Raw genomic sequence first — 15619 nt, 5'->3', positions numbered from 1 at the left:
GTCAACCAAGACTCCTAGATCCTTTTCACATGTACTGCTCTCAAGCCAGATGTCACCCATCTTGTATTTATGCCTCTCATTTTTTTTGCCCAAGTGCAATACTTTACATTTCTCCCTGTTAAAATTCATCTTGTTTGTTTTGGCCCGGTTCTCTAATCTGTCAAGGTCGTTTTGAAGTGTGATCCTGTCCTCTGGGGTGTTAGCCACCCCTCCCAGTTTGGTGTCATCTGCAAATTTGATCAGGATGCCCTTGAGTCCATCATCCAAGTCGTTGATAAAGATGTTGAATAAGACCGGGCCCAAGACAGAACCCTGTGGCACCCCACTAGTCACTCTTCTCCAGGATGAAGAGGAACCAGCTCTTTCACATTCTGTTCTTATTTGAAGAGAAACTTCTAGACATGCCTGAAAATGGCCACAGCTGCAAACCAACCCACACAATCAGATCCACCCCTTTAATTTTCAGATAAATGAACTAGGAATAATGATCACTCTCGTGATTTAGACACAATTGCAAATGCAGCCTGGACCATACACGCCACGGTACACATTGAAAAAGTGGGTAAAAAATGATGCTATTGTTCACCAACTTGAGGGTCATTTCCCATAATTATTAAGTATCTTGAAACACTTTCCATGCAGGAGATCACAAGAATCCCAATCTAATTATCTAATCATATGGGACAAATTCCCATGCCTTTCTTTCACTGGGCTAGTTCAGACATAACACAAAAGTTAGCACTGCATAAATAAGCCTAGGTAAGTCTTAGGGCTCAAATGCACCCCCTTCTCTTCTTGTGTCTTCCCTTTCCTGCTCTGCCTATGAGGAGATGAAATGCTTTCACTTGCATTTTAGAAGAACCGTAACTTGCCATGTCATCTAAACCTAGACAAACAGTAGTTAATTACAACCATTGTCAGTAGAACAAGCAGTTTCCAACCATTGTTCATGAAGTCAGTTTCGTAAGCTAATATAGTACGTTAATCTTGTTGGTTTAGGGTTTGGATGACATGCTATATTCCAGTTAATCTACACCATAGGTTGAAGCTGGCACTCATCTGCCCATAGGTACTTTGGAGATGCTGGCAAATGACAAGTAAGCCAATGTGTGTACAGGCAGAAGGGATAAACCATCAATAAGGGCTTCCTACTACACAGTCATAAGGGATGCGGGTGGCGGTGTGGGTTAAACCACTGAGCCTAGCACTTGCTGATCAGAAGGTTGGCGGTTCGGGTGAGCTCCTGTTGCACGGTCCCTGCTCCTGCCAACCTAGCAGTTTGAAAGCACGTCAAAGTGCAAGTAGATAAATCTGGTGGAAAGGTAAAAAGCGTTTCCATGCGCTGCTCTGTTTCGCCAGAAGCGGCTTAGTCATGCTGGCCACATAACCCGGAAGCTATACGCTGGCTCCCTTGGCCAATAAAGCAAGATGAGTGCCGCAACCCCAGAGTCGGCCATGACTGGACCTAATGATCAGGGATCCCTTTACCTTTACCTTACTACACACTCGTGTGGGGAAATAGATATGTGCATTCATTATTTCTAATGAAAAATGTGTGAAATTCATGCCATGGGGAAATTTGTGTTACAAATTGGGTTACATGTGCTTTTAGAGTGCTTAAATCAATTAAAAGGGTAACTAATCCATCAGTTGATGGAAACTGCAGGAGGGGAGAGCGCTCTCGCACTCAGATCCTGCTTGTGGGCTTTCCAAGGGTACCTGGCTGGGCATGGTGAGAACTAGATGGACCCTCCTGGCCTGATCCAGCACTCTTATGTTTGCTCATAATCAAGCCATATTAAACTAAATGGGGCTTACTCCCAGGTAAATAGGAAAAGATTGCTGCATACATATTTACCCAATTAACATTCATGACAGTTTTGGGGTATATGTTGTGAAAACCTGGGCACCATTTTCATAGAATCGTAGAGTTGGAAGGTACAGTCCTGTGCTGGAATTACATATAAGCTAAACAAGCTATAGCTTGGGCCCCACTCTCTTGGTGCCCCCCCCCAAAAAAAATTAACCCAAGGTACCACTGTACTATAGGGTGCCTACATTCTGCATGGTCTGGTTGCATGGCAACATGTGCAAATGGCTTTAGATACTTGATAGGTCCATAAATTACCGTATATATAGCATATGTTCAACAACAACAAAAACAGCGACAAAGGACAGCTGGACATGTAAAGGGCCCCATTACCTTCAGTAGATTAGGGCCTCATCAAACCCTGAAGGTACCCCAAGAGTTATCTAGTCCAACCCCTGCAGGAATCTCAACTAAAACATCCAAGACCGATGGCCACCCAACTTCTGGTTCTACAGGTTTCGTCCATTGCACAGTGAAACTGATGGATCTGCCTTCTCCAACTAACGACTGCATCGTGGCAGAAGCTCTGCTGAGTGTTTTTTTTTGGGGGGGGGGTGCATAAGCGTTAATCCGTCCCTCGGAACGCTATGCTATGTTAGCCTAGAAGGCGCCGCAGGACTTCTCCTTCCAGGAAAGCAACGCTCCGGTTTGTCCTTTACGCGCACTTCTTTCAGAAACCCTCTTCCTCGCCGCTGGCTGCGCGCAACGAGGCGGGACCAGCCGGCGCACAAGCGGCTGTGGGTGCTCTGCGGACTGAACTCCAGCAACCTTCGGATCTGGCTTCTTTCGTTTTCGTTTCCCGGAAGGGTAGTGCAGTAATCGGAGACCGCGATCTCCTGCCTTTGCTTGCCAAGCAGGGAGGGAGAGAGAGAGGGGGAGGGAGAGGGCGGCGAGGATCAGGGGGCAGAAGACTTGCTTTGCACCCCGAGCGTCCCAGCCCCCGGAGCAGCGGCTCCATCTTCCACTTCCCACCTGTAATGCAGGTAAGTAAGAGATGCTGGGAGCCTGTGGGACACCTGCTCTGCACTCACCGGACCCCCTGTACCTCCCCCCCCACACTTTCAGTCCTCTGCGTCCAGTCTCCCGCGCCAACTCCGTTTTCTTTCTCTCCTCTCTCTCTTAACGCGCATCCCAAGTTCATCACACACGTGGTCCCCATCCCTCTTCGCGTCCCGAGCCTCAGGTTGTATGTACCTGAGACCCTCCCACTTCCCACGTTCCTCGTGGACAGTTACAGCTCCCCAAGTCCTCACATAAAGTTTTCTGAGTTGTTTCTGTTAATTGGCTTATTTCAGGCTGGAGAAACTCTGGAATTCCCCCCCGTCCCTCCCCTTCCCAGTTTATTTCACAAGAGGAAAAAAAATAAGCTAATGTTCTAGAAGGAGAAGCGTTTTGGAGGAGAAAACTGGAGGGCCAGGGAGGGATATAATCAACTTAAAAAACAAAACAAAAATGTGTGTTGAAAAACACTTTCTTTTCTTTTTTCCTTGGCTGACAGGCTAAAGCTTTTCGATTGTTTTCACCAAGTGACAAAGACAATTTTGGGCTGGAATATGTCATTTGTGAATGTTGTGACTAGGCTGGAAGAGGAAGAGATCATTTTTTAAACCCAGCATTTATTCTTAGGCAGTGAAGATTGTACATTTGAATTTCATATATGGGGAAAGTAAAGAGCAACTCGAGCTTGTTCTTGAGAATGTATTGCCACAAATGGAGAAATAAAGTGTTAGCTGGACAGTCTGATTAATATTCTGCAGCAAGGGGGGGAGTATGTTTGTTTTTGGTTAATCATTTCTGTTGCCATGCCTGAACAATGATTAATTTAGACATTTATTTAATTTCCTCCTCTCTACATTTCTCTATTTTATTCAGCTTTTAAAAAACAGTTTAGAAGTGAAGTGTAAAAATGGGTGGGTATCTTTCAGTTTTATTTTCACTGGGTGTTTGAATCTGAAACACTTTTTAAACAGTTGTGTAAAGAGTGCCTTAAGTGTGGTTAAGGCTAACTATAACAGCAGATTGTCTTGTGGCACCTTCAAGACTTATCAAATGTATTGTGCTTTTTAAACACTTAATTAGATGGATGATAGACTTCAGTTCACAAAAGCTTGTTCAATAATGTATAAACAATACGCAATAAGGTGCTGCTGATTTTTTTTGGGAGGGGGAAGATAACAACCAATTAATACAACTACCTCTTTGCTAATTAAAACAGCTAACAAGTCAGTCTATGTGTGTTCAGGCCCATTTTAAAGACACATAGACTTCAGTCTATTCGGAATAGACTTCTTAGTGTCAGTGAGAATACACAAGTATTTGAGGATTTGAGACTTACCGGTAAGTTTCAAATACTGATATAGTAAAGACTTAATAAATCCATAGAGACATAGGTTAATTAGCATGAAATATGGCTAAAAAATAGCTATAGCATCTGACATATCAGCCTCAGGTTAGCTTTTTAAAAAAAAGGTAAAGGACCCCTGACAGTTAAGTCCAGTCGCGAACGACTCTGGAGTTGCAGCGCTCATCTCGCTTTACTGGCTGAGGGAGCTGACGTTTGTCGCAGTTTTTCCAGGTCATGTGGCCAGCATGACTAAGCCGCTTCTGGCGAAACCAGAAGCGGCTGTTTATTTCAATGATGGAGTCATAACCTTTGCTCTCTTCCATCAAAATCAATGAGACCTAAACTTCCTTAATTTTGTCTGAATCATTGCCTTCAGTTACAAAGTGCTTTGCATTTATTTATATTGCATTTCCCTCTACAACCACCCTGGTATCTATTATTCCCATTTCACAAAAGGTGAAAATTGAAGCTGTGTGTATACGCCATATATTTAAAACACACACACCTGAATCCTGGGGACTGTAGTTCACCCCTAGTAGAAGCAGCACTCCATAAAGTACATAGTATTCTCTGTTTTTTTAGGGGGGTAGACTTTAAATGTATGGTTTATACATAGCCTGAAAGAAATTGCCTTGCTTAAAGCCACATGAAAAACACTTTGCACAGATGTATCCTATGCATGGAGACTATTATTGATTAGGGCTATGGTTTCAATGTCTGGATTAAGAGACATATAGAGATTGTGACAGCAGTGCTGTAGTCTCTAAACAGATTTTTTTTTGAGTTGAGAAGAAGATAACTCAACTCAAAAATGAAACAAATTTCTTCTTCAGATCTAAGTCTTGCCTAAAAATTGCACTGACAGAAACATCCCTTCTGTGCTTGAAATGTGGTGAATTACTGCCAAAGATGGCTGTACACACACCAGAGTGTTAATACACAAATGGGTCCCCCAGATCTGATCCGCCCCCCGTGGGGTTTTGTGCACTTTCAGCCACATATGAACTCTTTAAGTTGATTTCTGTCCAAGGGTTTCCATCTACATCAGTAGATAGTGCTTGATGGGATGTATTTGCATGGTGTGCTGTTGTCCTCTCCCACCAGTCACTATTTCCCCACCCTCCTTGAGTTCTGGAAATCCGAGGTTTGTTGTGGGCAGGTACTGTATTGGTTTACCTGTGTGTGCCTCCTTTTGAGATTCAAGTTTTCTGATATATCAGACTTGCACAAAACAGTAGTTTTCTTTAAAAAGTGCGTGTCCTTCCCAGCCATGACAGTAGCTTGCCCTTCCAGAGTTCTTCAAACTTGAAGTTCGTTATGAGCATGCCTGCATGTATTGGTTTGCCTGTGCACTCACCATTTTATTATTTTTATTTTTAGATGCAAGTTTTTTGATATATAGCAGATTTGCACAAAACAGTGGGTTAAAAAATAATAATATGTGTGCCGTGTGATATGAGTTACTCCTCACCAGCCTTTCCTGCACTGTATCATGATCAAATGGCAGCAGATTATAATACAATGACCATTGCTATTCATAAAGCTCTGCTTTCCATTTTTATCTCACCCTCCCTCTGAGGGGATCAAGGTAGTATTTGTGGGGTTACGTCATTTTATCTGTGTAACAAATCAAGGATGGGGAGGAGGCTTGGATACAGTAAGCAGCCCAAGATCACCCAGTGAGCTGCATGGCTTAAGTCAGAGGTCGGCAACGTATGGCCCATGGGCCAGATGGGGACCACGAAGACTGTTTTACCGGCCCATGAGCTTCCCCTGAACCGAGCCTCCCGCTTGGTGAGTCCCCTGCCTGCTGTGCTAAACCAGCGCAGCGTGGAGACTCGCTGAGCGGCGCCAGAAATCGTATCTGTGCATGCGCAGCTATCGAAAATCACATCTGTGCATGCCCCGACGCTGGAAATCGCTTCTGCGCATGCACAATTTTCGGCGTCCTAAGCATGCACAGAAGCGATTTCCGGCGCCACAAACATGCGCAAGTGTGATTTCTGGTGTCATGCTGCACCAGCCCGGCCCACGGATGATCTCTGTGAGAGTGATCCGGCCTATGGCCGGTAAGCCTTGCCGACCCCTGGCTCAAGTGCATGGCCCTGTCCATCATCCAACAAATGTCCTTCTACACTGCTCTCATCGTCAAGCTGCCATCGGAACAGGTTCCACTTGCTTCTGTATAGCACAGAGTGATATAAATGTTGCAGCGGGGCATGACTCAAACATAGGGAATCCAGTTTGTTCTCCACATCTTCGGTATGTTTCTCCTTTCTAAAGGGTGAAGTGGCAACTAGTTCTTCAGGTCCCGTGGCAACATCTGCTTTGCCCCTGCAATTCCAGCCCACATCTGTTCCATCCTTACTCTACGAGGGACAAATCTGCACATTACCAGGCTGCCTCAGTGAGTAGAAGGGTCATGATGTAAGGGACCAGTGATCAATACATTTTTTTAAAAAGCAAGACCTGCAACAAAATGTTGCAGTGTGAAGTGCTCCTGTTTGGATACTCCATTTCATTACCTCTCTCATCCGCTCTTCTGTCCCCCCATAACAGACAGACCACACTCATTGACCAGTGAGCATGATCTTCTTATTGGGGGAAGAGCACCTCACACAGGATTTCCCCTGTGAAGTTTGTACTTCTGCAAATCTTGAGTTCCCCCCAAGCCTCCTGACATCACCCTTTTGCAGATGGATAGTTTCATTTTTGGCTGCGTAAGCAATGACACTCACTTCTGATCATCACTTCTCATATGTACAAATATTTTTATGGAGCAGACCTGGGTCAGGTGATGCACTGGTCAAACACACCTACTGCCTGCCACATTATTAAAGCACTCCTAGTGTAAATGAAGACAGGCATAACATTTTAAGAGTGGAGGGGTTGGTCTGAAAGCACTCTCAACATTTTCTGTGCAAAGGCAACTTTTCTTCTGCTGGGGTGGGGAAAATAAAATTTCTGGAATTTTGCAGCTTTTCAGTTTGAAGCAGGAAAAAGTTTGGGGGGCAGGGAGTGAGGAGTGGATGGACAAGAATGATGGCTGAACCAGCATTCAGTAGCTTCCAACCCACCTTTTCTTTATACACGACATCTGTCTTCTTCGCTTATTAAGGCAAAGTGATTGTAAGAATGTCTTGTGATGTGAATGAGAAAGAAAGCAGGAAGTGAACTATCGTTAAATGAGATATACACTCTAATTAACTTTTCATTCAGTTTCAGAGATGCAGGAAATAGAAAGCCTATGTAAGTGCATGTCTGAAGCCAGCCTGGCTCAGGGTTGTGTATTTTGATATGATACTTTATTCTATGAGAATGCAGAATTGATTATTTGATGCACAATTCAGCATTCTAAGGACCTCACCTTCGTTTTCTAAAAAGCAATTTCCTAGTCCACATGGCTGTGAATATAGACTTGAAAATGTATAAGAACTACGTGGGGAAATCTCAGAAGCTGGTTGGTGGGGGGGGGAGGGGAGCATTGCCTTGTTATTTTAATTTAAACATCAGGCTCCTTTGGTTGCAGGAATCCAGCCCTCTCTGTGGAGCAAAGATGATGTGAGTCACTGGCTGAGATGGGCTGAGAAAGAATATTCACTCAGGGAAACAGACGAAAGCAAGTTTGAAATGAACGGGAAAGCCCTGTGTATTCTCACCAAGGAAGATTTCAGATTGCGGGCTCCTAACTCAGGTTAGAAATGTTTCCCCTTAATAAGGCAAGGGAAATGAAGGATTTCTTACAGGGAAAGAGACTTGGGTGTAGGTATAACACTAAAGGGAATGTGTGGAAATAATGGGCAAAGCCTTTGCACTCAAAAGGTGACAACACCCAAGGGCAGGAGTAAAATCATTTTGAGTAGGTCAAATACTTGGTTGAGTTTAAGGTGGATCTCAGTTTCTCAGGTACTCAGTAAACTGGGCTTCTGGCTCACAAAGCAAGATGGAAATTCCTGACTGACAAGGATGTCTTTTGAGTCACCAAATGTGGACTCTTCTTCCTTGGAGGATTTTAGTTGGATGGTCATCTGTCAGGGATGCTTTAGTTGAGATTCCTGCATTGCAGGGGGTTGGACTAGATGACCCTCAGGGTCCCTTCCAACTCTACAATTCTATGAAAATGGTGCTTAGGCTTTCACAACATATACCCCAAAACTGCCATTAATGCTATTTTTGGGGGGATATGCATAACGTGGGATTGGTCTTTCTCTATTTCTTTTCCCACAGGAGATGTTTTGTATGAATTGCTCCAATATATTAAGACCAAGAGGCGAGCCCTTATTTCTAGCCCTTTCTTTAACTCTGCCCTTCGGGATGCAGAACACACACAGGCCCAGAGCGCTCCAGAAGGTGAGTGCTATGGAGTTGTGGATTCATCTTGGTCAATTACCCTTGGCTGGTGCTCCAGCAGCCGTGGATTCAAATCTTGGAGTCTCACATGCTAGCAGGCAGAATCTAGACCTTAAAGGCGGGAGGGGGCAAGGCTTAGAGAACCTGATCAGCAAAGTGAAGATTCAAGTACAACCCCTGATAGCTCCAGTTAAAAAGGTCTCAGCCAGTGGGACACAGCACGAAAGGAAAAAGAGATGGGGAGGAAGGAGGAAAACCAGAAAACTTAAACACCAGTTCTTAAGAGTTCAAAAGCTTAGCTCTCTAACCACAGGACTGATAGCCTGGTGCAACGATGCCAGGATATTGGATCCAAATAAAATAAACTGCTTCCTTCAGTTTTCTTCTCTTCTGAGATAATCTTTGGGGTTCTCCCCATAGGTGCCAAAGTCCATGCTAGATGCATAGTGCTAGGAAAGAACTTTAGCCAGTTAGTCTGTCATAGTTGCTTTGGGTCCCGGGCTTACTTCTTGTTATAAGTTCATTTCATAGTATTCAAGGGACTGGGAATATACTGAATGAAGCCCTGATCTCCTCACAGGTGTGAGATGTAAGTTAGACGGTCTCTCAGCTGATGGCCATTCACACCCGACAGAAAGGTTGATCATCCCTACAAGTCTTCCAAGCCATACAGACACGACTAGATCTCAAGCCAAGATCTTCTACCGCCCTGGCTCCATCAGTCTCTCTGATCATAATTTGGGGATCAATTACAGGGGAGATATTATTTGCTCGTTTCCTGGGACACCAGCTCCAGTCAGTGGTAAAATTGCTGGTAAGCATGAATTTTCTGTGATCCTTAGCTCCATTGTCATAAATCAGATTATATTTGTAATTTCTGTGGCACCTTTTCTACAAACTCAAAGAGTTTTATTTGATTTTTTTTTAAAAATTGTAGACTGTGTTTCAAACAAAATGTTTCCCAAAGAGGTTTACAAAAATATACGCAAATAAAACACAAGACAATTCCGAAATATGGGGAGTAGGCAGCACTTTCAAAGGGAAATATGGGAGGGGTGTGTGGCTAGGCGGCACTTTCAAGGAAGAATAGGTGGTGGAAGGGAAGGCTTCATCCTCTTCCCTTGCCCTGTTTTCAAGCTCACTGTGAATATCTCCTCAGGGCCAGGCTCTCAAACTGGAAGACTAAGCAAATGGAAACACAGCCAGGGGACATTTTCAGAGGATAATTGGTGGGAGAGGTCAAGCACACATCCTACCGGCTTGCTGTTTGTCTCCTATAAAAGCTTTCTTTGCTCCTGGATTACCTCAGCAAACACTGCTATGGGAACCTGTGTTTTGCTGAGGTAACATTTAGTTCCTTTCTTAGCTGCAGGCCACACAGGGGCAAATGCTGAACTTTTCACCCACTGAGAGTAAGAGAGGTCTGCTATCAAGCACAAAATTGCAGCGTGGTAGCCCTGCTCTTCCTCACATCATTGGTCACTTATTTGTGGTAGCTTGGAAGTGCACCCTCACCTAAAGGATGATACAGAATTGCCCAGTAAAGATGCCAATTTATGTCATCCTAGGTGATTGAACCACAACCCTTCTTTTTTCTGCTATACTACAGACTGCAGGTTACTTTGGGATTACGTCTACCAGCTCCTCTGTGACAGCCGATACGAAGCATTTATCAAATGGGAAGATAAAGAGGCCAAGATATTTCGCGTTGTTGACCCCAATGGACTAGCCAGGCTCTGGGGTAATCACAAGGTACCCAGTAAGCTTCTCATGTGGAATTATGTAGATGCAGATTTTTATTTTAATAAAAGTTGTTTGGGCCGTCCCTAATCCCGGTGAAACGACCGAACAGAAGGGATACTTCCAGGTTTAAAAACCCAACTAATAAAAATAATGTATAGTATAAATGTTATTATTGAAGCTGCCTTTAGGGTGCATTATTTGAGCAGGCATATGGGGATATCAGATCTGCTAGTTGGTAAGAGCTCCTAGCTGACAGATCCATACCCAAGTAAGTACCCCTAGAGTACTTACTCATGAGGGGATCCCTTGATTTAGGTACAATGATCAGGCCAATTTTTTACTGGAAAAGTCGGAAGATTGTCTTAGATAAAAAAGTGGGTAAATTTATTTCACCCTGCCTTGGGGTTTCCACATTGTCATCAACAACTATTCTTCTTGAAATAAAGTCCACTATCTAAATATCTCAGTAGGTGTCCTGTTCAAGCAGTAAACATGGTTTACCAGGTTATTTTATTCTAAATTCTTAGCTACAATCTAAGAGGGATTGCAAGAGGGAGCTTGGTGGCAGAGCAGTAAAATTCTATGCGCAATCTGTTTTAACTGTTGCTAAAAGGACTCAGGTTGCAGGAATGGGAAAGAGATGCTCCTGATAGGATGATGAGCCACAGCCAATTGGAATAGACATCACTGGGCTAAATGTACTACTGGTGTACACTAAAGGCAGCTGTTTTTTTAAAAAAAATCTTATTAACTCACACTTTCAAATGAAGTTGCTCGAACCATTTGTCGCTCAGCTCTGTTTAAAACAGCATTTGTTGCAATTTATTATGTTTGGAATTGAGTGTTCAAGCATCTAGTTCAGTGAACTACGATTCTGCAGGAAGATCCTATGGTGCTTTTTAGCTAACCTAGCTTAAACCATTCCTATTGCAGTCAAAGGAAATCAACTGTCGGTTGAACAAAACCCATAATCTTTTGAATTTACAGAACCGCAGGAACATGACGTATGAGAAAATGTCAAGAGCTTTGAGACATTACTATAAACTCAACATCATCAAAAAGGAACCTGGGCAGAAACTCTTATTCCGGTAAGAAAATACAGTGGTACCTCAGGTTACATATGCTTCAGGTTACAGACTCCGCTAACCCAGAAATATTACCTCAGCTTAAGAACTTTGCTTCAGGATGAGAACAGAAATCGTGCTCCGGCAGCACGGCGGCAGCAGGAGGCCCCATTAGCTAAAGTGGTATCTCAGGTTAAGAACAGTTTCAGGTTAAGAACAGACCTCCGGAATGAATTAACTACTTAACATGAGGTACCACTGTAAGAGTTCAACCTGTAAAGTGAGCTCACTGGGGAGTTACTGCGAGAGAAATGCACGTTAGCAGGGTTGGTATTGTTTGCTGCACAGAAAGTGCTCTGCTCTCTAGTGGAGCAGGATGATGGGGGCAACTTGGTTGTGTCCATCGGGGAGATGTTGTGCACCACAGTGCAGATCTACTCAGCTAAAAGGTATGAAACCTTTTGAAAATTTGTTTTGCTCAGTTATGGGACTTTTCCTTGGTGGCAAGGAACTCTGAGACAGAAGGGTTTGAGCCAAGGACCTTCACCCAAAGGATGAGCCCTAGTCAGCATGGGATCCTGTATGTGATGCTGTGATGCAGACCAAGTTGCATGTGACTTCAAGCAAGCATGCTTACTCTGGCCATTTTTATTTTACAGAAAAATCAGCTATGGGGCCCAGACCTACAGTGTGCTTCCAATCCAAACTAGGGACCCATATGAGTTTTGTGCAGTTTTCAGAAGACTGCTGTTGTTGGTCCTTAAACTGGATTGGAAGCATGTTCTGGATCTGGTCCCTAACCACTGATTTTTCTACAAAATGGCTAAGTTAATCTCGTTTCCTGCAACACTTTAATGTGTTGTTTGGCCCAATGACTGTTCCTTAAAGAGTGGGTTTGGAAGTGGGCTTGAGAACCAAATGGGAATATGGATTAGCTCAAAGTGTGCATGTTTGTTTCTTTAAAATTCCAGATTCCTGAAAACTCCTGGAGAGAGGAAACCTGACAAGTCTAGCGAATTTGAGCAGCTGGACAATGAAGAGCAGGAAGGAGAGGACTGGAAAGAAGATGTGCTGGAAATCTCACCATAGAACATTTGCCAAGCCACAGAAGCACTTAGAGGCTGTGTTGTGCAATGGAAAAGCTTTAAATGACTGGACAATGTGAAATAATGTTTCGGGGCTTGTGTATTCTGTTGCTTCCTACAGCTCATATTAATCCACTGGACCTCTGCTGCCTTAGAATCAGACCATCAGCTTTTAATCTACTGCTGAACTGTAAGCAAACTCTGTCAGCATTTCCGTTTGAAAATGGCAGTGCTCAGAATCACATATCTATAGCCGCTGCCCATCTTGTTGCTGGGTGATTTGTAAGCCACTCTTTCACAGACCAGCGTCTTAAGATCTATAGATCCATAACCCCATAATTCTGTTATTTTTTTGATTTTGTGTGTGTGTGTGTGTGTGTGTGTGTGTGTGTGTGTGAATGCTCTCTACGTTTTATAAAAGTGTGGTGTGGCCTGTCTAGTACAGCATCTCAGATGCTCAAGGGAAGCCCAAAACAGGACCTGAATGCAACAGCATTCTCTCCACTTCCGATTCTCTGCAGCTTGAACAAGACAACTTGCTTGGCCAATATACAAACACTACATAAGCTGATTGGGACTATTAGACTTTAAATATTTTCACATATTTGGTTAAACCATTTGAGTAGCAACAATTGCCCTCTCTAAAGTGGAACATCCTGAAAACCAGCTCCCCAAACTTTCTAGAGTGGCCCTTAGACCAGGGGTCAGCAAACTTTTTCAGCAGGGGGCCGGTCCACTTTTCCTCAGACCTTGTGGGGGGCCGGACTATATTTTGAAAATAATAATAATAAATGAACAAATTCCTATGCCCCACAAATAACCCAGAGATGCATTGTAATAAAAGCACACATTCTACTCATTTAAAAACATGCTGATTCCTGGACCGTCAGCAGGCTGGATTTAGAAGGCGACTGGGCCGGATCCGGCCCCCGGGCCTTCGTTTGCCTACCCATGGAGTAGACGGTGCCAGCTGAATCATAGAAATGTAAGTTGGTACCCAGAGGGTCTAGTCCAATCCTCTGCAATGCAGGAATCTTGCCCACAGCTGTCCCTAGGTGGGCTCGATTCAGGAACCTTTTGGTTAATAGCCAGACACACTGATCCATTGCACCACCTGAGGGTGCAAAGACTTTGAAGCCAATTTAGTAATGACCCTGACAACTACTAATGTAGATTGAAATCCAGATAGCTGTGACTTTGACAAAATATTACTTCACAAATTGTTTTCTTCTTTAGCTTTGACATTGCTATTCTAATTTTCTGTTTGCTTTTTTACAAATGGGAAGTGGAGTCCCGAAGAGATAAAATAAAGGTACTCTTTTAGCATAAGCATAACTTTCCTTCCAGCCGCACAAGTACAGAACACCATCCTTCCATTACTGTGCTATGGTAGGAAGAATCAAGTCAGTCTTCCAGAAACATTAATAGCAAACTCTGAGCCTTTTGCTTGCAATTCTTTTTCTGTGAAGTGCTTTCTTTTTGAAAGAAAGAGCGAGAGAAAGAAAAAGCTGCTTTTCTCTTATCACTATCAAATATTTAATTTCCAAACTAGGTGGTTTTCATTTCATAGTTGCTGATAATAACTATATTGAACTCTGATCTGGCTTGGGTTGCATGCTACTATTCCTGCAAAACAATTAGTGGCCCTGGATGAGAATGGACATTCATGGCTGCATTGAAAGATGCATGCAGCCAGTTCAGTAAGGTCTAGATGAGCTCTGCAGTGTGGATGCAGATGCTCATCTGAAGCAGTGATGGCATTAGTTAATTTTAGACTCTGGACCAGTTGGTCATGCAGCCCCTCCTCCTCTTGGATGGTAGTGTATATTGCTTCATTTCCTTCAAATTCTGGTAAGGCACTCTCCCTTGGTTTGCCTTTGGGTAGCTTTCTTGCTCATTCTGCCCAGCTGGGTCCTTAACATACACCCCAAAGGAACTGATCTGAAAGTACATTACTTTCATGCATGTAATCTTGCTTCTCTCTTTGATTTATTCAGGTGAAGGGAGTGGCACCCCAAACTGCAGGGCAAGCCACACTGGGGGGGGGGGGGACACACCAAAGTCTATGCAAAGTTCTAGGGAGCAGTAGGATCCTGATAAGGCTAACTACTACACGCTGGTTATGTGGCGGTGACTGTACCCTTGTTAGTTACATTAGTGGCTTGTGTCCAGTGCAAAATAAATGAAATGTGACACAGTGGTTGGGGCAACCCAGTCAGATGGGCAGTGTAGAAATAGTAAGCTGTTATTATTATTATTGCTAGGGAAGAAGGGAGCCCAGAAAGAGCTGCTGATTTCTTATGATGTTGCTGCCCTGTGTATGACTTTAGGAAGATGCCACAGATCCAGTGCTACTACTCTTCTAATGTTTGCTTTGGGATTGATACCTCAAACCGCAGAACCTCACATGCTGCAGCAGGATCTCTGCATACCTATTAAGCAGAATTGCATGGTATGTTAAATGGAGGGTGGAGGAGAATGTGGGAATGAAGCTTAAAAGGGAACCAGAATCTGGATGGATTTGAAAAGTGCAGGGCTGGGTTGAGGGATGAAAGCTCATTTTGCATTTGAATTCTAGTGATTCTTATCTGAATTAAATACAGCCTTGCTCTGTTGCAGCGGAGAGAAGATTGTTGCACTGATACCTAACGAGGATATGGACTTTGTTTTTCAAAATAGATGGCACTATAAAATAAAACGAACAGGAAGCATGAATCAAAGGATTTGTTGAGTTTGTGAATAACACACTTTAAGCATGCAAGCTGATTCACCATTCATAGATAGGGGAGTTTTGTTGTTGCAGCAACATTCCCGTTTTACAGATGGGAATCTGAAGCTGAAAGACAAGGACTTATGAGAGCTAATGAGCAAAAACTCCAGAGTCCCAAGTTTGGCTCACTATTCAGTGGACTACACTAGCTTGCTCAACAGTGAAGTAGAGTTAACAGCAAATAAAAAAAATACATTGCTTTATACACTTTCAAAATCAGTGTTGTTCAAACACCATACCAAACTGCACTTGGTGCTATAGAAGTACTATTATTTACTACTATTATGCAGCAAAGCAGCTGAAGCTGCTGCTAAGTAGTGAAACCTTCTGTCCACTTGACAATGATGGGGAACACACAGGAAACCATAGAGGGGTAAACCTTTTCAACATTGA

General features: G+C 43.4%; 1 protein-coding gene across 2 annotated transcripts; it reads left to right on the top strand.

The window, feature by feature from the left end:
* The first annotated feature begins 2574 nt into the window (after window positions 1-2574).
* On the top strand, window positions 2575-13147 carry ETV7 (ETS variant transcription factor 7). Of its 2 annotated transcripts, XM_081915624.1 has the most exons (8): window positions 2578-2853; window positions 6498-6621; window positions 7744-7908; window positions 8442-8564; window positions 9145-9378; window positions 10174-10316; window positions 11295-11395; window positions 12343-13147. In XM_081915624.1, exons 1-8 carry the CDS (start codon window positions 2848-2850, stop codon window positions 12458-12460), a joined length of 1014 nt encoding a protein of 337 aa, XP_081771750.1. In that variant the 5' UTR covers window positions 2578-2847; the 3' UTR covers window positions 12461-13147. The 2 variants fall into 2 exon arrangements, with proteins under 2 accessions (XP_081771751.1, XP_081771750.1); XM_081915625.1 differs by lacking the exon at window positions 8442-8564 and having other exon boundaries at window positions 2575-2853.
* Window positions 13148-15619: the final 2472 nt, after the last annotated feature.

This window comes from Podarcis melisellensis (genome assembly GCF_964234715.1).
Source record: "Podarcis melisellensis genome assembly, chromosome: 6".
NCBI lineage: Eukaryota > Metazoa > Chordata > Lepidosauria > Squamata > Lacertidae > Podarcis > Podarcis melisellensis.
The sequence above is the reverse complement of the archived record's forward strand: the minus strand, read 5'-3'. Positions and strand labels throughout refer to the sequence as shown.